The 25,291-nt window shown below is 60.9% G+C and overlaps 1 protein-coding gene across 1 annotated transcript; it reads right to left on the bottom strand.

Moving 5' to 3' along the window:
• Positions 1 to 23,723, bottom strand: ALDH4A1 (aldehyde dehydrogenase 4 family member A1). The gene is made up of 15 exons (XM_077899403.1): positions 23,570 to 23,723; positions 15,165 to 15,258; positions 14,498 to 14,590; positions 13,015 to 13,062; positions 12,044 to 12,199; positions 10,901 to 11,050; positions 10,597 to 10,671; positions 9,477 to 9,664; positions 7,121 to 7,194; positions 4,921 to 5,117; positions 4,714 to 4,761; positions 3,790 to 3,942; positions 3,019 to 3,140; positions 2,171 to 2,289; positions 1 to 1,518 (listed from the first exon to the last, which is right to left on the bottom strand). The coding sequence occupies exons 1-15, from the start codon at positions 23,632 to 23,634 to the stop codon at positions 1,406 to 1,408; spliced, it is 1,695 nt and encodes a 564-aa protein (XP_077755529.1). The 5' UTR covers positions 23,635 to 23,723; the 3' UTR covers positions 1 to 1,405.
• Positions 23,724 to 25,291: the final 1,568 nt, after the last annotated feature.

The following is a 25,291-nucleotide window of genomic DNA, read 5'->3' as shown; positions in this document are numbered from 1 at the left end:
TTCAGTAACAAGCGTTTATTAGGTGGCATCAGAGTGAATCCGACTGCCACCTCCAGTGTAGGATCAGTAGAGCCAGGACACCCGCAGCATCTCTCGCCAGCTGACAGCCCTGGCCTCTCCGGGGAGCAGTGAGGAATTTGGAGGAGGGCAGACCCTATGCCCTGCCCGGGCGGCATTACCACCTGACCACGGGCCACAGTGCACAGCCGGGGTGCCCGGGGGCCAGCCCATGGGGGAGCTCCCGGAGGAAGGGCCAGTACTCTTAGGGCCCATTAAAAACTGTCCTCCAAAGTCACCCCTTATGGATCCCCAGCCACCTGCCATCCAATTAGCAGGCTGATGTGAGTATCTGCCAACCGGCTGCGTCAATGGGCCACCGAGGGGCCAGTCCACACAGAGCCACCTCTGTGAAAGGAGGGACGGTTCTACGGGCAATCCTTGGCCCAGGCCTGATGGGAACCCAAGGCTAGGTCTCGGGGCCGGGAGGAGCTGGGAGCAGTCTCCCTGGGCCGGTTCCAACAGTGAGTGGGGACTGAGCTCCCGCAGGAAACCCCAGGCCAAGGCAGGCTGGGAGTGCGGCCTCTGCAGAGGTAGAGCCTCGAGCTGATGGAAAGCTGAGATTGCACAGAGGCCCACCCAGGATCTTCCAAAACCACCACCCAAACAGGAGGGACCACCAAGTCCTGCGCTCGGTGGGAAGCCCCTGCCAGCCCCCCAACCCCACCACAGGGCGACTGCCGGGAATCCCAGGGGCCTCAGCAGAGCACAGACAGCAGGCGAAAGGCACACAGGTTCTAAGGCATATGGTCAGGCACGGGTACCCCTGGCCCAGGCGGGCGTGGGCCCACAGGCAGTGAGGAAGGTGGACAGCCCCCCCCCACCAGAGAGGCCCAGGCCCGCTGGAGCCCCCACCCCCGGGCCCTGCAGGCCACCCTGGGTCACATCTCATCCTGGAGCCCCAGAGGAGCCAAGGCCAAGAGTCTCTGCAGATGCTCAGGCTCACCGTGGGGGCCCAGAGCTGCTTCCTTAGCCCCAGAGGATCCTGGGAGGCACTCTACTGCCATTCCCCAGGTCCCCAAGCCGCCGGGCCCAGCGTAGAGGAAAGAAGACAGGTGGGGAAGAGGCAGGGCACCAGGTCACACCTAGCAGATCCCTAGGACAGCCGGGAGACGAGGGGTGGCAGCCGTGCTCCTGCCCAGCATGGTCTCAAACCAGAGCCCGCACCTGCCCCCAAGGGGCAGGACAGGCCAGGATACAGCCCAGTGTGGGTAAGGGGGCGGGTCTCGGCCCCGGAGCGGGGGTCGTCACCCAGGGAGCAAGCTGCAGGGGCTGGGGTGGGGCCAGTGCACGGAGGTCGGCCGTCCGGACAGACAGGGGGACGGACAGCAGAGGCGCCCAGCGGGGCTCACTGCATGTAGGAGTAGCGCCAATCGCCCAGAGGCTCGTGGGTCTCCTTGATGACCTGGGGCGACGTCCACCGCAGGATGTAGTGGGGCCCGCCCGGCTTGTCATTGGTTCCTGTGGAAAAGACAGCTCCGTTTTCCCCTGACAAGGTAACAGCAGCTCCGGGCAGAAGGGGCAGCAGGTGGGAAAAGGAGACAGGACCACCAGCACGCGCAGGAAGCGGCTCAAAGGGAACTAAACGTGTTCAGGAGCCCAGGGTTTCCGGGGCGCTGGGGTGCGGCACTCAGCCGGAGGTTGGGGGGCAGGAAGCGGGGAGCTCCGGACGCCTCGCTCCCCGGGTCCGTAGCCCCACCCGTGAGCACTGTGGGGAGAGCACTGCATGGGGAGCCAGGAGCCCGGGTTTCTGGGACCTCAGCTGAGTCACCGCCCTGCCCCAAGCCTCAGTTTCCCCATTTGTAAATAGGAGGAGTTGCACTGAAGTGACCTGGAGCATGGTGGCAAAGCGCGTGGTGACAAAACCAAAACGTCCCACCACTTCCCAGCCATGTGCCCCTGAGCAAGTCACTCCACCGCCCCGTGCCTCAGTTTACCCCTCTGTAAAATGGGAAGCAGCACCGTACCTTCCTCAGCTCAGGAGGTTGTTGAAAGGGGTCGGAGCTAGCCCAGCGCTCCCAGTGTTCCTATTACTCTGAACACCCCGGACATGAGAGGTCGAGAGTCTCCTGCCAGGGACCCGCCTCCCCTCCGGAAAGGGGGACCCACTCACCAGAGGCTCGGGCCCCCCCAAAGGGCTGCTGGCCCACCACGGAGCCGGTGGACTTGTCGTTGATGTAGAAGTTGCCGGCCGTGTTCCTCAGCATCGTGGTGGCCTCCCGGACGACGTCCCTACACGGCAGGGCAGCGTCACGAGGGCAGCCCAGCCCACCCCGGCAGCCCAGCGGCCGGGGCCCACCCAGAGGCTCTAGGCCCCCCGGGAGCTCCTAGAGCCTCAGCGCCCCCTCCTCCTCCGGAAAGTGGTTACTTAGCACGCCCCCTCGCAGGGCGGCTGCAGGAGCTGAAGGGCAGGATGGGGGTCACGCTGCACACACTCAGCAGTGGCCTGTCCTCGTCCAGTTTCCCTGCCCCTCCCCGGGGACCTAGGGAACCCCCAGACCCCCACCCTGCCCCCGAGTTCCAATCCCAGCTCCACCCTCTTAGACGTGGCAGGAGCTAGTGCTGCGGAGGAAGGAAAAGCCACGTCTCGGGTTTAGCATCCTGGCACCCGGGCTCAAATCCGGCCTCTGCAAGACGCGCGCTGTGCCCTGGCCCCGGAGCCCAAGGCTTCTGCTCTGCAGCACGAGGCAGTGACCTTGCTGAGCGGGGCCCCATCGGACCCGGGGGAGCTGGTCAAAAGCGGGGATCCTGCAGTCCCGCCCCTAGAGACCTAATTTCCCCAGAATCCGGATTTCAATAAAGAGCCCGGCGGCCTCTGCGGCCCGGTGCCTGGGCTGCCTGCCTGCCAGTCAGGGCAGGTGAGGGCGGGGGCGGCCTGAGTACTGGGATCCCCGTCCAGAGGGCGGCGCGGGGCCAGGTGCTGCAGGACAGCAGGACGAGGGGAAGGGCGCGGCCGCTCACTTATCCTGGGCGAACACTGCCCCCGTGAGGCCGTAGCTGGTGGTGCTGTCGACCAGCCGCAGCGTCTCCTTGTACTTGTCGTCGGGGTAGACGTACACGGTCAGCACCGGCCCGAAGATCTCCTGAGACAGGAGCCCCAGGGTCAGGCCGCGGCCGGACCAGAGCCCCAAGGCCCCCAGACCCCCTGCTCTGGCCTCCGCCCCTCCCCCGTCCCCAGCTCTGCACCTGCCAGAAGGGCCAGGCACCTCCCGCTGGGCTTCCCAACCTGGCGAAGACCCCAGGAAACTCCTGCCCCCCACACACACACATACACACACCCCGTGTGAGCCAAACCCACGCCCGAGAGCAAGACTTCCGGCAGCAGCTGGCAGGGAATCCCCCGGCAGTATCACTGTCCCCAGCCTGGGCAGGTGCTTTGACCCCCTTGGAGCCTCAGCTTCTCATCTGTATAATGGGAGGGATGACACCCTCTCTTCCCAGTCAAGTGACCAGCTGTGGCCAGCCCAGAGCTAAGATGGGGACAGTGGCCCCGGTGGCCACGGACAGTGGAAGTGCTAGGACATCACCAGGGGCAGCAGTGTCAAGGACAGAGTACTGGGTTTGGGGTCAGGAGGCTGACCTCAAGGCCTGGCTCCACTCTCACTGGGAGCGAGACACTCCCGTCTATGAAATGGGATACCACCCCCAGAAGGAAGCCACGTGCAAGGGTCCCACGTGCCCCACGCTCTGATGAGGGACTCCTCCAGGCCCCAGGCTGCCCGCCCCTGTCACCTCCTTCATGATGGACTCCTGAGGGTCCTTGCTCTCGACGATGCAGGGCTCCACGAAGTAGCCCACAGAGTCGTCACACTTGCCCCCGGCCAGGATGGTGAGGCTGGGTGAGGAGCGGGCGTGCTCCAGCCACTTCTTGATGCGGCCGAAGGACTGGGATGGGTGTGAGAAGGGGTGTCACAGACTGGCTGGGAGGCCACTCCCAGCAGCAGCGCCCCCAACACACTTGTCCCCTCAAGGGCCGACACTCTGGAATCGGGGGGGGGGGGGGGGGGCAAAGCCAGGGCCTGGCTAAGGCACAGCAGATGCAAGGGCAGGCGTGCGTGCACACTCATGTGAGTCTCTGTTGTCTGCGGCAGAACCACAATTACACTTACAGAAACACAGCACACACATGAACGCACACGTACACACATGCATGGTCACAAGTACGTGTCTGTACGCACACCCGTGCTACGTGTGCACGTATGAAGGTGATGAACACGTGCCTATACACTATGAACAGACACATGGACACGTGTGTGCACACGCAAGGTGCATCCGTTTATGGAGACGTCTGTTCATGAGAGTGACCCACACGCACGCCTACACACCAATATCAGTGTGTTCGTGGGCATGCACGCACTCGTGCACGCATGTCTGGGCTCACGCTGCAGCCATGCAGGCCTATCTGTGCGTGCATGTGAACGTGCACGCCCCGGGGCAAGTCCAGCCTGGGTGGAGGATGTGTGGGAAGCGAGTCCTCTGCTCAAGGAGGTGTCTGCCTTTTTCCGGGCGTGGGCTGGGGGCGTCTGGGCGGCCATCGGACCTTCTTGCCTGAAGCAGAGGGGCTGAGCCCCCCGGTCAAGGCCCCCGGGGCCTCCCCCCTCTCCCACCCAGGGCAGGGCTCGGGCCCCGGAGGGCCTGCGTCTTGGCATCCCGTACCTTGGCATCAATCACAGCGGAGAAGAAGGTCCCGAAATCCTCTGTTGGCTGAAGGCAAGGGAGGCAGCAGAGAGCTGGAGTGGCTCTAGGCCCGAGACAAAGGGAGCCCCCTCCCCGCACCCCCTGCCGCCCGCCCCGCCCCCGCCCAGGAGCCTCCAATCCCATCAGCCCCCCGCTGGGCCGCGGCGGGGAGGAAGAGGCACTCACGTCGCCCACTTTGATCCTGCCGTGCTCCTCCAGCAGCCGCCCTTTGATCTGTGGCCACAGCGACTGCGGCACGTAGAGGCGGGAGCACGCTGAGCACTTCTGGCCTCCGTACTCGAAGGCCGAGCGCAGGGTCCCGCTCACCACACTGCCCACGTCGGCCGAGCGGTGCACGAAGTGGAAGTTCTTGCCCCCGCACTCTGCAGGGGGAGGGGCGTGAGGGAGCCGGCTTGGGGGGGCTGCACCTGTGCGCAGGTGTGTGCAGCCCCAACCCCGGGTCACAGCGGGGCACCGGCGGGCCAGACCCATCCCCACCCTATGGCTGGGGAAACGGAGGCTGGGGCAGGGGTGCTCCCACCACGGAGGCAGAAGGACGGGGATCCGAGGCTCCCAGGAGCCAACCGGGGCCTGGAGGCAGGCACAGCTTCCTCGGTGCCTCCCTGACCCCTAACCCGGGAGAGGACAGGGAGGAGTCCACTCCGCGGGCCCCTCTTCCACACCCAAGGCCGCAAACCCAAGGCCACCTCCCTGTTTGCTCAGCCCCCGGGCCCTGGTCTCCTCCCTCCGTGACACATTAGGACCCGGTCACAAAGCACTAACCACCTGCCAGGCTCTGCTCAGCACTTTCTGCGGGCAGCTCAGCGGTTTAGCGCCGCCTTCAGCCCCAGGCCTGATCCTGGAGACCCGGGATCTAGTCCCGCATCAGGCTCCCTGCATGGAGCCTGCTTCTCCCTCTGCCTGAGTCTCTGTCTCTCATGATTAAATAAAATCCTTAAAAAAAAAAAAGCACTTTCTGCTTTGTCTCACTAAAGCCCCCCAGCAACCCCGTTATCCTTCCCATTTTAAAGACAAGAAAACTGAGCGCCTCTCTGGCTGTCAGAAGAACGTGTGACTCTTCATCGCTGAGTCGTGAGTTTGGGCCCCATGTTGGGTGTAGAAATTACTTAAATAAAAAAAAAATTAAAACGAAAACTGAGACACTAGAGAGTGGGTCTGAGGCTGGGACATGTGGGAGAGCAAGCGGGGGTCTCCCTCGCTCAGGGCATAGCTCCCCGCTCCCCACCTCGTCAAGGGCAGACTGGGCTGGAGACGCCACAGCCGGCTGAGGGTGCACCTTCCCTGACCCCCCATCAGAGCGCCCACCGGCTCAGGAGGGGGTCCAGTCTCCCCCGCACGCCCCACGTCACCCCCGGGAGCACGAGCGCTGAACCACCAGCCCCAGCTCTGCTGTTGCTGGGCTGCGTGACCCTGGACACCCCCCCACCCCGCCCATGGGTCCAGCTCTTTCCCCAAACAATGGGGTTCTGTGAGCCCAAGAGTTTGGGAAACACGTATCAGACCCTCCCCTGAAGGCACACGATGCCCCTGAGAGCATCAGAGGCTCTGAAGCCCCACAGACAAGGAATCTGTCTTGCGCCAACGCAGCGACCTCCTGGACTACGCAAGCGGTGTTTGTGGGATGGAGCCTCGCGGAGCTCTCGGCCCCCTCGGCCCTCGCGTCCCTGCGCCACCTGCACTGGCCCCGTGTCTTCCAACACAAGCTCATCCCCGCCTCGGCCCCCACCTGGGCTGTGCACGCGTCACGCAGCCGCCGCCAGACCCACGTGGCTATTTACATTCACGTTAATTTAAATTAAGCAAAGCAAACCACTCTCTTCCTCAATCACATGTGGCTACCGGCCACCGGCCCAGACAGCACGGACACGAAACATCTGCGTCACCCCGGGAAGCTCCACTGGACGGGGCCGGCGCCTACGACGGTTTGCCCCCCAGATCTTGGCGAGGCTGGCCTCCCCTCCGTGCTCAGGTCTCAGCTCAGAGGCTCCCTCCTTGAAGGGGCCACCCGACGGCCCCCCTGGCCTCTGCACACCTGTTCCCTCCTTGAATTCTCCGCAGCCCCCTCGTCACTGCCCGGTGGCATCATCTCTGTGTCCACCATCTGCCTCCTGCTACTGAACACAAGCGCCTGAGGGCTGGGTCTGCACCTCTCGCCATCACGGCAACCCTGAGGTCCAGAAAGTGCCTACGGAGATGCTTCGTGTTTTATTTGAATGAATGAAACATTGCACATTCCGGGGCACCAGCGCCTAATACAAGCCCCCGGATCCAGTGCAGCTGCGGCTCTGCTCCTGGGGCCCCGCACTTCTCAGCTCCTGCAAGGCTCACCCCACCACAGGGGAGGGCGCGGGAGAGGGACCCTTACCTCCGGCCAGGCGTGGGAAGGTGCGGAACCGGTCTAGGTTCTGGGCCACCTGCTTCCACAGGTGTTTGAAGGTGCTGCAAGCAGAGGACAGGACGAGGGTTAGGAAGTGAGGCTCAGGTCCCTGAGACAGTGAGGGTCCTCGGGGGCTGGAGAGCAGGCCCTACTGGAGGAATAGGCCCCAAAGCCCAGCAGGTGGGATCTAGGGTTCACAGCGAGGGTCGGGGCTGGAGGGGAGCTGAGCAGGCGGGGGCAGCTGCAGACAGGCTATATTCGGGGCCCGTGGGGAAGGAGCAAGGCCAGGCTTGGTGGCAAGACGACGCAGACAAGGCCAGGGGTCCCGACTCAGACACTCACGGCCATGGACCTGTGCTCATGACTCAACCTCAAACTGTGCACCTCATCTGGGAACCAGAGAGAACGTTCCCCCCACCCCCGGCCCCAGCAGAGCTGGTGTGTGATGGCTCTAATGTGAGTCAGGGTGCTTAGGTCAGTGCCAGACACACAGCGGGCACCTGGCAGGGGACAGACGCCGCCATGGCTGGGAGGGACGCCCCCAGCCCAGCACCCAGCTCCGGAGGCCAAACCGAGGAGGGTCCTGGGAGAGGGAGCTCAGGCCCCCGCCTCCTCCCGGGCTCCGAGTGTGACCAACCTCAGCGCCACAAAACAATAAAAATGCTAATCACCAGGGAGCCCGCGACACAGTAGCTAATACTAATTTATGACTTTCCTACCTTTAAGCCCGCTGCTCGTCAGAGCATGGCAAATGGGGCCAGGCCCGCTCTGCCCGCTAATAGGCAGGGACCCGTGGGGCCTGCGCTGGCGGAGTGGGTCTTTTTGGAAAACGGTCCTCCTCAGCAATTCTAATGCCACCATCACCCCCGGCAAACCCTGGTGGGAACGGGGGCAGGAGAGCCCGAGGCCGGGCAAGGAGGACTAGAAGCCACTGCAGGTGTCCCCAGGGGACACCCGCAAGGACCCCCTAGTACAGACCCCGACACCGCCATCCCGACGACCCTCGGGAACCTCCAACTCCAAGTGACCGGCATGTGACTTGTCACTTTCACCCACGCCTTCCGGGTGTCTACCTTCTTGCCCTCTGGGCCCCCTCCTGCCCAGAGCCTGGACTTCCCCACCGACGCCCCCCCGCCCCCAGCCACTGATCCAACCCCACGGCCCGGTGATCGCGTCTCCCTGCCACTTGCTCACTCGAATCCATTCCCACCGTCTCTACCCCGGTTCAGGCCTCTGCTGGCCCGTCCCAGATGTGGACAGCCTCCCCACGGGTCTCCTGCCTCTGGCCCCCGTGACTCGTGCACACAGCAGTCAGAGCGATCACCTGGGACAGAAGCCTCGAGCCCGGGGGTTCAGGGGGGCAGGCCAGGCAAGTGACCAGGTATGCAGAGGCCCAGGGCCAGGTGAGGGTGGGCCAGGACCAGAGCTCACTCCCCCCGCCCCCCAGCCAGTGGTGCCACATGGACATGCAGGCCTAGAGTGGGGCAGGTTCTCAAAAACAGCCTGAAATCTCAAAAAGATTGCACAAATCTCAAAATCTTTGCACAAAACTGTCCCCAACCGTACAAGGTTGGTTCATCTCAATGGAGTCAAAGAAGACAGAGCCTCCCCCCCCGCCAGGTCCAACTAGAGAGCCTCCGTCTGCAATCTCTGCTTGAAACAAAACCACTTCATCCATACCCTGCTCCCGACCCCTTGGGGATAAGGCCCAGACACCCCCGTGGCCTCACAGGGCCTTACAGTCATGGGACTAAACCCCCACAAGGGGCAAGACTTGTCCACATGCTCACGGGACATACACCTGCTCATTACTGAATGGGGGTCACGAAGGAACCACCTCCTGCCCACACTTCAGCCACACGGAACCACCACCAGCTCCCCGAGCACAGGAGCTTCAGCCTTGGGACCCCGTGTGTCCTGTTCCCTCCCCTGCAGCACCTGCCCCACCGCCTCCCTGCCTGGCTAGCTCCTCTGCCTAGATACCACCTCCTCCAAGAAGCCTTCCCGACTCTCCTCCTCGGAGTCCTTCCAAGCTCCCTCGTGCCTTTCCCAGAAGTGGCATCAAAATCAATATCACCAAATGTCTAGGCTGCTTCCAGCCCGGAAAGGTCCTCCCCTGTGAATTCACCGGACCCTCACAATTGCTCTGGGAAGCAGGGACCATCATTGCTGTTGAACGGGTCAAGAAACGGAGGCCCAGAGAGGAGGTGTGGGCCACCCGTGGCCACGCAGCGAGTGGGGGGGTACGGCCAGCGCCCGACCTCCAGCTCCTGCACCGAGGTCATGAGGTGGGTACCTGGCGAACGTCCCCGTGCCCCCCGCCACACCCACCCCAGGGACTTACGGCACGCTGCCTGTGAAGTTGATGCCGCAGAGGTGCTCGGAGCTGGTGACGGTGTCGCCAAACGTGGGCCCGTCAGCCGGCACAAACTGGATGATATTGGGGGGCAGGCCAGCCTCCCGGAAGACGCGGTAGACGGCATAGCTGGCCAGCATGGCCGTGTCGCTGGGCTTCCACAGGACCACGTTGCCCTGTCCAGGAGGCATGGTGATGACTCACAAGGCCCGGGGCCGCTGGCTCCCCCGACTGCCACCCCCTCCTGAGGCACAGCCATCGCTCACGTGGAACCCCCAGGCCCTTTGAGGCTGGAACGTCCCCTCCTGCTCCAGGCGCCGGGCACTGCGCTCTGAAAACCCTAGCCAGTGAGACCGCACCCTGCCCCCCTGCTCCCACACCCTGGCCAGGCCCTTCTGGAAGCCTGTACCAACTGGCGGGGCCAGCACCCCTCGGGCAGGTCCGTTCTGCGTGTTTCCGTGTTGACGGGCGCTCGCTGGGCAAGGCCAGGCAAGTGCTTGCAGAGCTCTCTCTGCACGTGTCCTGGGTGAGGACACGTGGACACCTGGGCGTGGGCACGGCTGTCGCACAGACGTGCAAGGACAGCCCTGGGCAGGAGCACCCTCGGGAGCAGCCAGCGGCCCCATGTGGGGCTCAGGGCCCTGCCACCCTCCCCCTCCCCCTGCTGCCCCTCCAAGGGCAAGGCTAAGCCGCATGACCCCCACTGGGCGGGAGCTCAGGAGGGCGCAGCGGCCACCTGCGCCCTGACGAGGGCAGTGGACAAAGCCTGCACCGGCCAGACGCGCCCCCCCACGCGTGTCCCCCACGAGGCTGCCCTCGCTGCTCACAGCCCCCTACCGGGAGCTTCGCTAGATCTCTGCTTGGAAGAGGACGAAACCCCCTCAGAGGAGTTTGGGGGCTCACCTGGGGGTCCTCCAGCACAGCGCAAAGCTGGGACCAAACCAGTCTCAGGCCCCAAAGCCTTTCCATGGGCCGCACTGCCTCTGCCTTCTGGGCAGCGCCCACAGCCAGGCCCCCGTCATCGGCCGAGGCAGGAGCGAGGGCTGCACGTCCCCCACCCCCTGCCCACCCCCCTGCCCCGATCTCACCATCAAGGCCATCCTCTTACCATCAGGGCCGGGGCCCCCGCCAGGTTGCCGCCGATCGCCGTGAAGTTAAAGGGGGAGATAGCCGCCACGAAGCCCTGGGGACGTGGAGGGGGGCGGTGAGGCCAAGCTCAAGGCTCCCGCAGGCCCCTGCCCTCCCCGCCACCGCCCCTGTGGGTACCTCCAGCCCCCGGTACACGACGCTGCTGGTGCTGGGCAGCCCCTGCCCACCCTCCCGCCGCCCCTGTGGGTACCTCCAGCCCCCGGTACACGACGCTGTTGGTGCTGGGCGGCCCCTGCCCACCCTCCCGCCGCCCCTGTGGGTACCTCCAGCCCCCGGTACACGACGCTGTTGGTGCTGGGCGGCACACTGAGCGGCTGCTGCCCCTCTAGCTCCACGGCAAACTTGGCGTTGAACCGGAGGAAGTCGATGAGCTCCGCCGCCGCGTCAATCTCCGCTTGGATCACCGTCTTGCCCTGCGCACAGGACAGCCCGGGGGTCAGCGCGGAGACGGGCCTCCCGTTGGCCCCGGTCCAACACCGACCGTGCGCCCACAGGGATGAGAGGGGACGGGGTGGGGGTCGGGGGCTCCGGGCCGTGGGAACCCCCAGATCAGGGTAGCCCCTCCTTGGCCCACAGGGTCACCGGCAGCGGTCATCCTGCCTGGGACCTGGAGCGCCAGCAGCTACGATACCCTGGCCACGCTTCCTATGAGCTCCTGAGTCTTTAGTTAACCGTGGAGAGTGTGTGTGTGGCTCCCCGGGGACACTGGGGCGCACAACCACCCCGGGGGTTGCTGAGAATCACGAGGCTCTCAGCCGGTAAGGAGCTGTGGCACCACCTCCGGGGGGCACAGGGGGCCCTCAGCACAGGAGGGAGAGCTGGCCCGTGCCGGGCAAGCCCCCTCCTCTCTCGGCTGCCTTCCCCCCTTTGAGCTGCTGCTGTCACCCCCCGACTCAACATGCGTTCAGCTGAAAAGGTAAACCATGTATCAGGGGCACAGGACTCCAGGGAGACGTGCTGCAAGGCCCTGAAGATGGAGAACAGCTAAGATAGGATCAGTTTCTCCAAAAAGCTGGTAAAGAGGTCACACACACACACACACACACACACACACACACACACACAGGACCTCATTACACCCAACAGGATGTGAGCCACAACTGACAAGCAAACAGCAGGCTGCAGGAGCACGGGGCCGCGCGAATCCTTTTGGAGAGAGAAGATTCTGGAAGCCTCACAGAGGAGGTGATATCTGGGCTGGAGCTCGAAGCGTTCAACCCGCCGCAGCCCGCTGGAGGTGTGAGAAAGCCCACAGCCTGGAGGACAGCACGGGGCCCCGAGGACATCTCTTGGTCTCCAGCACGCAGGGCACGTCCTGGCACCAGAAGCAGCCCAGCTGATGTCTGCTCAATGGGGGGTTATGACGGCCTCCCCTGCACCCCCGACTGTGCCCTCAGGTACCTCACCTGTCCTACCATGGTCTTGGCTAGGACCTCCGCCCTGCGAGGCCCACTCAGCATGTCGGCCGCCTTCAGGAAGATCTGGGCCCGGTCTGCAACGGGCTTCAGGTCCCACTCTTTCCTGGCGGCCAAAGAGGCCTCGATGGCTCTGTTGAGTAGGGCCTAACGAGGAGGGAAAGGCGCAGGGCTGTCTCCCACGGCACGAAGGGGCCCAGAGGAGTGCCCGAGGGAGACTGGAGGCCACTCTCCACCCAGGGCCCCAGGCTCCCTGTGGCCCCAGTGCTGCCCACACAGAGTTACAAACACAGCACCCCATCACCTGCTGGTCCACCCCAGGCCCTGAGCCCCCTGCTGCCGTCTGGAGGTCTGAGGGACCTGCCACATGGGTCAGCATGCCAGGGACTTGGCACCGACTCCCTCAGCCGTTAGACCAGCTCTGCTTGCTCGTGTGGTCTCAGCAGGGCCTCACCTTATTCCTGGGGCTCCCAACCCACCAGCTAGAGCCTCCAGCCCTCCAGGTCAGGTGCCCGGCCTTGCCCCTGCCAGGCCAGAACCGCAGCCTGAGACATCCATCTGCCGCCAGCACCCCTGGTGCCAATGGCCCTCGTTGCCACATGAGGCCAGCTCCCAGACCCCCTGCCACAGGGCACCCCACCCCTCTCGCTGGCTCTCCATGATGCCGATTCTCCGTCTGGCTTTGCATCCATGGTGTTTCCAACGTCCCTGACTCAGCCTTGCAGAATCGACTCCCCTTGGATACCGGGCTGCCTCGCGGCCATAGGCATGTCAGGGGATGTCAGCCCTGGCCCACGCAGCTCTCATCCAGCTCGAATTAACCCTGGCGGGCCTGGCCTTGTGACAGACTCCACCCCCACCCCGTGGCCAGAGAGAGAAGCAGCATCTGGCATCCACCTCCATGTCAGCAGCCAGCAGGGCAAGAGGGGCAGCGCCCCAACCCAAAGTCACCGGGGACTTACCTTGTCCGCATAGCAGAACTTGGCCACCTTGTGTCCATGGTTGAAGGGCTGCAAGGCGAGAGAAGAGTGAGGTCATTGCCCAGGAGGGAGGGGCCAGGACAGGTGGGGAGGTGGCCGGGCTCAGAGCTCGCCTTCCAGGTAAGAGTCCTCCGCACATCCGCCCTCTCTCCTCCAGACCCCACATCGATCTCTCTGACTGAAGGGTTACAGAACACCTGCTGCTCGGTGAATAAGACAGTTCCTGCTCTGGAAGGTTCACGGTCCCAGAGAAAGGCACGCACCGCACAGTCTTTCAGAGAAAGTGTGCACTTTATGGTCACACAGACACGGGTTCCTGGCCCAGCTCTGCCGCCTACTAGCTGGGGGCCATACATAAAGTGAGCTCCCCTTTCCAAGCCTCCTCTTATGGGAAATGGGGAACCCCTGCGTCCACATGAGGATAGGGGCCGTCCCGGAACTGACGGAGGGGTGAGGCACTGGAGCAGGTGCCACCCCTTCACTGTCACCGCGGACCACAGGCCCCTGGCACCTGCTGTCCCGAGTCTTGCAAAAGCCCTGCCCAGGGAAGCACTTAGGCAGGGGGCCTGAGGGACACGCAGGCAGGCCGTTCTCCAGCTGGGCCCAGGGGGGCATGGGGGGCAAGGGCGGCGAGTGGAGACAGCCGGCACCATACGCCAGGGTGGCAGGGAACGAGGACCCCAGAGGGCAGCCCGCGGACGTGCTCAGGCACACGGAGCCTTGCAGGAACGTCCGCCTCGTGCGGCCACACGTCCCCACCACCCAGAGGAGCCGGACATTTGAATCCGTATGTGAAAGCTTCCCGTCGTTAGGTTTGGAAGGGAAGCTGCGGGTGTCCAGCTGGAACCCTGAACTCTGGACGGAAGAGCTGCCCCGGGAGCAGACCCGCAGGGCGAGCGCTGGCATCCCCAGGCGCTGGGCTCTGAGGACGTCCTTGGCCTGCTCGCCGCGGCCCCATGAAACCCCTGTGCGCAAGACTGAGACTCCTGTGGGGGCCCCGCTGGTCACTCGTGCATGTCCTTCCCACGCCCTCGGGAGGAATTTCTCCCCGGGCCCCATGTGGCTTGTCCTCCCGCTGGAGCAGCAGTTGCAGGGCTCTGCGACTGGCCTCTCTGGGGAAGGAGCGCCCTGGATTCTGACATTCTGTCCTTTCTCCCCACGCTCTAGGTGGCCAGTGGTTCCCACTCTCCTAACGAGACGCCGAAGCAGGTGCAGTCATTGTCTTAACCCCCTCCGGGCAGGCGTGACGTGGGATCTTTCAGGACAATACCCCCAAGACGACTGCTTTTGGAGGTTTTGTATCGGCGCACAGAATTCAAAATCTGGGAACGGACCACGATCCCCCCCGGGAGGCAGAGACCCCCGTGTGTTGCACGCTTATCTGTTGCCTGAGAGAAGGACCCCGGATTCGGGGAGAAGCGAGCCCTGCCCGCTGCCCGCCCACTCGCCTGCCCGCCGGACTCACCGACACCTGGTACTGCACGTCCAAGGTCCACACCTCCTCATCCCCCACCACACAGGGGATGGCTTCCGTCCGGCCCTTGAGGTCCTTCAAAGCCTGCAGAGGGGACAACGGGACAGATGGGCACCTCCTCCCCTTCTCTGGCCCACCTGAAACCCCGGTGCAGAGCCTGCAAATGCAGATGGCCAGGAAGGGGCCCTGAGGTCAGAGGGCATCTGCTCTGCTCAGGGGGCAGCAGGCTTCAGCCCCCGCCCGCTGTCACCATCCTGTCCTGCGGGCAGGCGAGGCCAGCATTGCCAGGTCTTCCCGTCATAAGCAGAACAGAAAACCGTATGTGAAAGGTATGTGACATCACATGATTCTTACAATATTGGCAATTAACGGGACAACGTTCTTCAGCATAAAACGTCCGTGGGCTGACAAGCCCTGACCTGGCCCGAGCCCCCCAGGGGCCCGGCTTGCACCCCCGCTGCCTCCAGCCTCTTCCATCCTCTGGACACACGGCTGGCTATCCCAGAGCCATGTTCCTTCCAAGGCTGGGGGCGGGCAGGGGGGCAGGTGCCTTGGAGGTGGTGGCCGGAGGCCCAGAGAGGGGTCCTGGGGGCTGCTCAAGGCTGTCCTCCCTCCCTCCACGCCCTCCCCCCACTGGGTGCCCCCACCGCCCCGTTACCTTCTGGAGCGCATCTCGCTCGGGGCTGCCCTGCGTGAATGCCAAGACTGGCTCGTTGGCCACCTTCAGGGAAGAGGTGTGCTTCCACCACAACCTGGGGTACAAGGGCAGGAACAGAGGCACACAGGTCAGCAGTGGCCGCCGCCAGACCGAGGCCCTCCACCTCCAACAGTGGGGGTGGGGGGGGTCGATGGTTCTGGGTTGGCTTAGAATCCTGAAATCGGAGCAAGTACAGAACTGGCCCTGAGATCCAAAACCCAAGTTCAGCAGCCCAGGGGGCTCAGCGGTTTAGGGCCGCCTTCAGTCCAGGGCGAGATCCTGGAGACCCGGGATTGAGTCCCATGTCAGGCTCCCTGCATGGAGCCTGCTTCTCCCTCTGCCTCTCAATCTCTGTGTCTCTCATGAATAAATAAATAGGGACGCCTGGGGGCTCAGTGGTTAAGCATCTGCCTTCAGCCCAGGGCGTGATCCCAGGGTCCCAGGATCGAGTCCCGCATCGGGCTCCCTGCATGGAGCCTGCTTCTCCCTCTGCCTGTGTCTCTGCCTCTCCGTCTCTCATTAATAAATAAATAAAATTTAAAATAAATAAATAAATAAAATCTTTAAAAATAAATAAATAAACAAAACCCAGGTTCCAGTCCCAGGCCTGCCACTGTGCATCCTTGGACCCATGATCTGCCTCCCCTGGGCCCGTTTCTACCTCTCTAAGCGAGAACCACCACACGAACCCACATGGCTGTTTGGTATTTAAATTCAATCAGCGCAAAACCACTTCTAAGCGTTCTGTCCTTGGAGGGGATGGACTCTCCCTTCACTTCTCCACGATGCAGCCCTTCTCCCACCCAGCCCCAAGTTACTGCTGCCTCCGGGCTGAAAGGGCAGCTTCCAGAGCTCGGCCCCCGCTGGGATTCCCTTGGTAACCAGAGCTGAGCTCCGGGGAGGCAAGAACATCCGGGGAGGCAAGAACATCCGAGATGTGTGGGCCGTGACCTTGGAGAAGTGCCCCCCTCAGCTCGCAGCCACAGCAGGGGCTGGCTTAGGGGCTCAGGGCCTGACTCCAGGCTCCTCCAGAACTCCTCGTCCTGGAAACCCTGTTCGGTCTTGAACCTTATGACCTCACTGGCTGGTGACAAACTGGTGACCACGGCCCCTCACGTCTGCAGACAGCAAGGCAGTTGGGTGGGTGGGGGGCAGCCGGGTAAGAGCCAGGACGTGAAGCCATTCATTCCAGAGCTGGAGCCCCAGCTGGGGGAGTCCTCCACGCGCCAGTGTCACCTGGGCTGTGAGTGCTGGGGGCATTTTTTATCCCTCCTCCCTGGGAAGGGGTCTGGAGACCTACGGACCCAGCCTGGAAGGCCTGGAGGAAGGACACAAAACCAGGAGCCGTGAGGACTGGTCCTTCATTCTACAAGGCTCTTGGGCACCTGCAAAGTCTCTGGCGCTGCTCTAAACACTGGAGACCAAGACAGCAAGGCCTCGGGCCGCATATGGGGCAGGATTTCTTTTTCTTCGGTGTCCCGAGCTTCTCGCACACCACTCGGAAGAGTAAAGAGGTAGGCAGGACAGAGTGGTGGGCAGCAAAACAAGGTTTATTGAGCAATAGTAAAGCAAAGTTCACTGAACTGTACAAAGCTCCAGAAGAGGGAGGGGACCTGACAGGGGTTGCCACCAGAGTTTCTAAATCCGGGGGTTTTATGGGCTGGTTGGCCGCCTGTTTTAATCTGATCAACCCTCCCTGAACCTGCCATCCAATCAGCTTTTTGGCATCTATCAATCACGTGGGAAAGGGTAGAGGGCTCCCTCCGGAGTGGCATAAAGTCCTTCCGAGGCTGGTTTCCTCTTAGGGCAAGGGCTTTGTCCCCGCCTGCCTTTCTTCCAATCATCCATCACAAGCAGCTAACCTCCAGTGGGGGCCACGGGCAAGAAATAAACACAGTTAGGACAGAGGGCTTGTGACAATGAGTCAGGGCAAGGGCAGGGCTGTTCCAGCCAGGGTGATCAGGGCAGGCCTCTCGGGGGAGGTGTCGTCTGAGGGTGACCTGGGATCTGAGAAGGGCAAAGAAGAGCACTCCAAGCCCAGGGGAGTGCAAGGATAAAGGCCCAGAGCAGGAAGCTTGACAGGAAGCGCTGAGAGGGGCCTGGGCGGTCCAGGAGGGAGGAAGGCAGGGCCTGGTTGCCCAAGATCTTGTCTAACGAACGGCAGAGTGAGCTGGGCCTTACCGCCCCCCCCCACCCCAACACACCTCCCAGGCAGCACCCAGCACACCGGAGGAGGCCAGCCCCATTCCTCAGGCCTCACCCTTCCCCTAACCAAGGGCAGAAACGTGGGGCTAGGCCAGACTCCCACCAGGCCTTTCGCTGGAGAGCTGAGGAGATGGTAACACAGAGCTGTAGGTACGCCCCGTAAATTAAAGTTCACACCGACCCCCTCCAGACGGTGTGGGGAAGAACAGAGAGGCTGCCAAGGTCCAGGCCACAAGCCTTAACCCCAGCCCAGAAAGCAGGGGCGGTGTGTGTGTGCCCCCAGGGCCGTCTGGAAGGTTCCAGCAGCACACCACCCCCAATCAGTAAATCAGATACCACCATCTCCTCTGGCAGCCAGGAGGGTGTCGCAGAGAGGGGGTGTGGGCTAGGAGCCTGGAGGTGCGCGCCCCAACCCCAGCCCGGACCCCAGCTCCCAGGACGTGCAGAAAGCACACCTCCTCCGAGACCTCGGCCCGTTGCTATAAAATCGGCGGGCCTCGGAGTGCCCACCTGAAGAATGCGGGTGGTACGGTGTGCCCTGCAGGGGCATGGCGGGGTTCGAGGTGCTTGTCTTTCCTCACCCCTCCTGCTCTGTATTTCTAAGAAAACTGTCTTCTAGAACGTTACTGCACCAGGAGCGCCTGACTCAGCGCCTGGCTCAGTGGGTAGAGCATGCAACTCTCGATCTCAGGGTCGTGAGTTCACCCACCACATTGGACATAGAGCTTACTTTAAAAAAAAAAAAAAGGCAAAAAAAAAAAAGGCAAATTGGTTCTCAGACACCCTCAGGTCACAACGATCAGGGGCTAGTCCGGGTGCTCAACAACTAGCGCTGGAATCAGCTTAGCACCACATTCCACCCAGCTTAAAATATAACAGCTACCAGCCCTCCTGAACCTGCTGCCTCCCAGGCAGAAACAGAAACCCTGCAGGCCTCTCTCCACCTCCCCCAGGGCAGAGGTCCACTGGGACCACAGGCTCACATCCCGCATTGGCTTCCTCTACGCCTGGAAAGTCTCCAAGCCCCGGCCTGGCTGCCCAACAGTCCGAATGTAGGGAACAGAATTCAAAGATCATCCTGAGTCAGAGCAGCCAAAAATGATCCAAGGACGCCTGACAAAAGCAATCCCCCCCCCTTTTATTTTGGCTCATGGGCCATGTAGGGTGAACATGAACACCTTTCCCTCGGCTCCGGGGGAAGGCAGAGAAGAGTCCCTCGCAGAACCTGGAGCCTCTGGGAGGATCTGCGAGGCCTGGGGAGGCAGGACTGCATGCCTCAGTCGTCAGCATACGTTTATTCCACGTCTCAAGGACACAGAGACTACTCAGATAAGGACAATGAAATCTGCCTACTTGGCGGCTTCTCATTTCTTCCACAACAAAAAATCGGAATCCTTACTGAGGGCTCCAGGCTCATTTTCCATCACCCCCGCCCCAGCCCGCCCACTCATCTGCTGCAATCCGGCCACCTGGGTCTTTTCGGAGTCACCTCTGCTTGGGATGCTACCCTCCAGCGCCTGGACGGCGGGGTGGGGGGCATCAAGTCATCTCAGAGCCCCATGTTCTTGTCACTGACGCTGCTCATCATGGAGCTGTGCCTGTCTGTGCTCCCAACAGGCCATCAGCGACCCCCTACGGCCTGCAAACATTCTGCTCACTACCAGACACACCATCTGGTGCACCGGAGCATGTGAGAAATGCTTTTTTTTTTTTTTTTTAAAGATTTATCTATTTATTCATGCGAGGCAGAGACACAGGCAGAGGGAGAAGCAGGCTCCCCGCAGGAGCCCAATGCAGGACTAGATCCCAGATCCCAGGACCACGACCCGAGCCAATGGCAGCCACCCAACTGCTGAGCCACCCAGGCGTCCCAAGAAATGCCTTTTAAAACAAAGAACATGGGACACCTGGGTGGCTCAGTCGGTTGCCTTCGGCTCAGGTCATAACCCCAGAGTCCCAGGATCATGTTCTAAGTCTGGCTCCCTGCTTGGTTGGGAGTCTGCTTCGCCCTCTACCCCTCCCCCCTCATCCTCGTACACCTTCTCTCTAATAAAATTCTAAAAAACAAAACAAAACAAAGAACACACTGATACACCTTTCATGAGACTCATCAAGAAAAAAGTGGGGGTGAAAAAAGAAAAAATGAAAAAAGTGGGGGTGGGGGAGATAATGAACACCCAAATGTCAGCACCACCAGGCTCCCAGGACTGGACTCCCAAGCCAGTGCCCTTCTGCTCACACATGGGGCTGGCTGCAGGTCCCTAGTGGCCGAGGTTAGTGGTGAGTGGTGACTGAGGCCAAGGAGAGGAGGAGAAAGGAAACACCCTTGCTTCATTCAGCTTCCAGATTTTCCTAGCTGTTATATGGGACCTGATAAGGCCAATCCTCCTAATCTCTGAGATAAGGGGCGGTGAGCCGAGAGAAAGTGCGGGGCCCTGGGCAGGTCCAGAAGGGAGCGGCATCAGGCCCAGGCCAAGCTGTTTCCACTTTACTGCCCCGGAAACATCAAGGAGTATTTATTAAGCGCTTACGACACACCTGGCACTACGCTAAGTGGTTATCTCCTGAATCCAGCTACGAATGCATGAGGAAGGTGCCAGGATTATTATTAGTAGTATTACATATGAGAAAATGGACTTCTGAGATTTCTGTGCTCACGCATGGCTCCGGGGCACAGCCCCACAGACCTGAACCCAGGTCTTCCTACGGCAGAAGCACCTGCAGGCACTCAGAGACCCCTGAGCAGCGGGGCTGTGGTGACAGGTTGGTCCTCCCTCGGGCTCAACATTTCCCAGCTCACCAAAGAGGTGGGTGGTGGCTTGCTGTCCACGGGCTCTGAGGGCTCAGCCTAGGGCTGGCCGCTCCATGAGGTCCCTGCCAGGAAAGGAAAGATCTAGAGTGGGTAAGAAACCCCCAGGATGGGCAGGTGTCTGCGCCCTCCTCTGCGGCGAGCGAGGTCAACCCCAACAGAAAGGGGTTTGCATCCGGGTAATTAATGAGGATGAAGGGAAAGCACCGGGGGCATCTGAGTTCCACACCTGCCTCTACTCTGTGCTCCTGGGACCTGGATATTCCTGATCCAGGGCGATCACCCAGGACAGCCCATGGGTGGGGAAGAGGATCAAAATAATACATAAAGCAACACTGTCTAGGTGCTGAAACTCTTCAAAGTGATTTCTGAGTGTGAATTCATTTCCTCGCCAGGACAGTTCCCCGGGGTGGCTGCCACTGTCTTTATCCACCACACGGGAACATGAGGCAGCACACAGAGGTTGCATAGCCCGCCCAGGGCCACAGGGCTGCTAAGAGGTGGAGCCAGAATCCAGCCCGTGCTGTCCTCTGGGCCATTCCAACAGCCAGTGGTCAGCACCTACTATGCGCCAGGCCAAGGGCTGGGGACCAGCAGCAGGTGCTTGAGGTATGCTAGTGACAACTGCAGTCCAAGTAGGGGCTCTAACAGCCTCTGAAGCCAGGACTAGGGTCACTTTAGAGTCTAGTTGTTCCTTCACTCAAGTAGTCACATCATCTCTAATCCTCTGGTACCCAGCAAGGTCTGGTGTAAAAACTAGTAATAGAGAACAATTCACTTCCAGTATAAGCCTACTATGTGCCAGGGCTAGTTCTTCTGCTTATTAAATCTATATATAAATACAAACATGGATCTGGGCTCTTTCCAAGAATTTGCAGGGACATAACCAAGGACACCCCTGATAAAGTCAATGAAGTAGAGAAAAAAGCAGGAGATCAGGGCCAAAGACAGGAGGGAGTCAACTGCAGGCCTGATGTTTACTAGCTTAAGGCCTCAGACAAGTCTTCCTCAATTTCCAAGGGTCTCCATCGTTTAATCCCTGAAATGGGAACAGCGACGCCTACATCATAGGTTGCTGAGGAGCTCAGTAAAATAATGCACATAAAAGGTATGAGGCCGTGGGGGGCAGTAAGATAGACAAGTCTATGAAATAAAAAAGTAAACGACAAAAAAAGCATTTGCGGGTGAGCCCACCATTAAATACTGTTGGTTGGTTTTTTTTTTTTTTAAGCATATGTATCCGTGAATCTTAAATATTTGTTGAATAAATGAAAAAGTAGCCAAACATCAAACCTGCTTTTCTAGAGCAGTGGCTCTCAACTAGGAGCAATTTGGCCCAGGAGACTTTCCGCAGTGTCTGGCATTTTTATATTGTCACAAACTGTGGGGTGCTAATGGAGTCTAGCGAGGAGAGGCCAGGAAAGCTGCTAAACATTCTACAATGCACGGGACGGCCCCCACAACACAGGATTAGCCAGGCTCAGAATGTTAATAGTGCCAAGGTTGAGAAACTCTGTCTAGGGCATCGGGCCAGCTGCTCTATCAAAAGAGGTAACCTGAGCCTTCAGATCTGGTTGCAAAAAAACGCTTTGGCTCCGCTCCGGAGGCTCTGTAATTAAGAGCACGAAGCTGGAGTCTGACTGTGATTCTAGCTCTTCATTTGCCTTCACTGGCAGCTAAGTTTCCCATCTGCAAAAATGGGGATAATATAGTGCTTATCAGCACAGGGCCAGGTCTGTGGTTCTTGATTGCTTGATAAATATTATTGCTATCACAAGCTTTTTTTTTTTTAGAATAGAGATTGCTTTCTACCAGATATTGGAGGTTTTTATGGCTAAGTACCCACCGCCTGCCCTTAAACTGAAAACTCTCTGAAGGCCCTATCCACCTGTAAGTCCCCCGGGTACCCCTCTCTTCCAGTATCCCACATGGTAGGTACTCAGTCAGCGCATGAATCTACGGGGCTTCCTCCCCCATGGGGGGCGGGAGGGGGGGGGAGTATCAGTGCAGGGAGAAGCTGGCAAAAGGGACCACGCTGGAGGGGTGGCAAGTCTGGCCCCCAACCTTGGCTTGGGAGAGGAGTCCTCCCCTGCTGTGCTCCTCCTGTGCCCTTACCTATCAAGCCCCCACTCACAAAGGACACTGACCCATGCCCAGGGCACCGGCCCCTCCCCTGTACCATCCCTTGGGAAACTGATTAACTCAGGGCAGGGCTCAGCAGTGGAGACCTAGCTGGTCTGGTCACAAGTCCCAGGGGTCAGGCAAACAAAACTCGAACTGGGAGCGGGCGCTGCCCAGCCCTGAAAGGGAGGCCCACCTCCACCACCCAGTCCGCCAGGCCGAGCCTCTCTGGGACAGGGTCTGTGCCCTGCCCACTTCCATCACCCAGTCGGCCAGACCCAAGCCTCTCTGGGAAGGGGTCTGTGCCCTGCCCACCTCCGTCACCCAGTCCGCCAGGCCGAGCCTCTCCGGGATGGGGTCTGTGCCCTGCCCACCTCCATCACCCAGTCCGCCAGGCCGAGCCTCTCCGGGATGGGGTCTGTGCCCTGCCCACCTCCGTCACCCAGTCCGCCAGGCCGAGCCTCTCCGGGATGGGGTCTGTGCCCTGCCCACCTCCATCACCCAGTCCGCCAGGCCGAGCCTCTCCCGGCCGGGGTCTGTGCCCTGCCCACCTCCCCGCACCTAGCCCAGAAGAGCTCCAAGAACATGTGCCACTGAGCGGGCGAGGGTCCGGGAACCCAGCTCCACAGCACGGGCGTTTGCAGGGCAGGTGCACCCTGGAGCTACACCCTGGCTTCTTCACCTCTGAGTTGCACCATCCACCGCAGTTTGAACGAGCGGGATAAACGACGATCGCGACTAGTAAGCCCGGGGGCTGCGCGTGAGCCGCTGTGCAGGGCCTGCGCGCAGGGTCTCCCTCGGTCACCGCGGGGGCGGGACCCAGTGCCCGAGCCCGGCGTCTGGCACGGTAGAAGCACCCCGCCGGCCCGACGGAAGGGGCCCTCTTCTGCCCCGTACTTATCTCGGAAAGGGGGGGGGGGGGGTCGGAGAGGAAAGAGGGAGGTGGAAGTCCCTGCAGAAAGGAGAGAGGAGCCCCGGGGAGCCCCGCGTCGGGTCCTGAATGTGAGCCCGAGGTTGGGGAGCCCGGCTCGGGGCGGGGGGGCTCCGCGGGGGCACTTTCCGAGCGTGGGAGCCGGGAGGAAGGAGATGAGGAGGGGGCTCCGCGGGGAGGAGGGCCTGGATGAGCGGAGGGGGGTGGGGGAAGCGGCCCCCGCGGGGAGGCCTCGGGATCGCGGCGGGGCACCCGGCAGGGGCGCCCCCTCCACCTGCCGCAGGCCCAGGGCGCACTCACCCGGGGTCCCTCCAGGGCCGCGCCAGCAGGGCACGGCGGAGCGCGGGCGGCAGCGGCAGCAGCATGTCGAGCGCTGCACGGGGCCGAGCACCGACCCTGCGACCCCCCGGCGGTTCGCGCACTGGGAGCCCCGGGCGCGGCCAGGAGGCGGAGCCCCGCCCGGAGCGCACCACCTGGGCGGGCGGGGGGGCGGGTCACGCGGCCGTCCTCCGAGTCGGGATCCCCCGAAGCGCCTCCGTGCCTGCCCTCTGTTCGTACGATAGCTCCAGGGTGAGGGCACCGGAGAGGCCTGCAGGCGACACGGAACAAGGCGGCTTTACAGGGAGGCAATGACAGTTACACGCTCCCCCCCCCGTCTTTTATGGTATGGCCCCGCCGGCCTCAAAGGGGCGTGAGCCTCCTCGGCCAATCAGAGAGACGCCTCGGACCCTGCGGGCCAATCGGATGGGCGGCCGTGTGGCGGAGAGAGCCAATGAGAGAGCCGGAGGGGGACACGTGGGAGGAGCCGCGGGAGGACCGAGGGTCGGCGCGTCAGGTGCTCTGAGCATCCGCCCGCCCCGGCTGCCCTCGGCCAGGTGCGCGCCGCACTCCGCCCGGGGCTGCAGCCCGGTGCCTCGGAGCCCGCAGGCCCTGCCTCTAGCCTCCCGCCGGTGGGCACCCAGCCTGCCCCCACCTGCAGGCCTGGCGCTTGGATCAATCGGCCTGCGTCCCGATTACGATCAGTGAGCGATGAAACCCAGCCGGTCCATGCTTACCTTCCGCAAAGCTAGGGGACCTGGTGATGGAGGATGCTTGGAAGAAAGGCAGGCAGGGAAAAAATAATAAAATATAAAACATAAAATAATAATAATAATAACATAAAATAGAATAAAATAACATAAAATAAATAATAACATAAAATAAATAAAATAAAATAAATAAAAATAAATTAAATAATAAATTAAATAAATAAACAAATAAATAAATAAAATAATAAAATAAATAAAATAAATAAATAAAATAAAATAAATAAAAATAAAAATAAATAAAATAATAAATTAAATAAATAAATAAAATAATAAAATAAAATATAAAATAAAATAATAAAATGAAATAAAATAAAATAAAAAAGAAAGGCAGGCAGGGGCAAGCTCCCTCCTCCCCCAAGAGGAAACCACCCTTGAAAGGGTGGAACACCCACCCTGGAAGAAGCCTTCCACCCTTTCCCATGTGATGCATCGATGACAAAACACTGATTAGATGACAGGCTCAGCGAGGGTTGATTAGATTAAAACAGCTGGCCAATAAGCCCATAAAACCTCCAGATCTAAATTCCAAATCTGCAACCGTCTCAGGGCCCCTCCCTCTTTGGGAGCTTTGTGCGCCATCATTCAATCAACTTGACTGTTGCTCAGGTTAGCCTTGCTTTGCTGCCCACCACTCTGTCCGGCCTATCTCTTCATTCTGACCAAGAACCGGGGAGCACCGGAGGAAAAGAAATCCTGCGACACTGGAACCGGTTGTCCCTGCGCCCCATTCCACCCCCATCCCTCCCCACCCTGGCCAACCCCTCAATGAAAATTTTGGTTTTCTTTTGGAAAAGTTGTTTCCATGAAAGGTTTATTTAAAATTCAGATTCTGGGGGCACCCAGGTGGCTCAGTTGGTTAAGCGACCAACTCTTAGTTTCAGCTCACGTCCTGACCTCAGGGTGGTGAGATGGAGCCTCACATCAGGCTCCCCGC

The sequence above is a fragment of the Canis aureus genome, chromosome 5 (assembly GCF_053574225.1).
Source record: "Canis aureus isolate CA01 chromosome 5, VMU_Caureus_v.1.0, whole genome shotgun sequence".
Classification (NCBI taxonomy): Eukaryota; Metazoa; Chordata; class Mammalia; order Carnivora; family Canidae; genus Canis; species Canis aureus.
This window is presented reverse-complemented; position numbering and strand designations above follow the sequence as displayed.

Bases quoted from the DNA above. Each gene is read 5' to 3' on its own strand.
- ALDH4A1 (XM_077899403.1), bottom strand. From the start codon at position 23,634: ATGCTGCTGCCGCTGCCGCCCGCGCTCCGCCGTGCCCTGCTGGCGCGG. The intron at 13,063-14,497 runs GTGAGTCCGGCG...CTCGCCTTGCAG, and splicing joins ACGTGCAGTACCAGGTGTCG to CCCTTCAACCATGGACACAA. The intron at 1,519-2,170 runs GTGAGTGGGTCC...TCTTTTCCACAG, and splicing joins TGGGGGGGCCCGAGCCTCTG to GAACCAATGACAAGCCGGGC.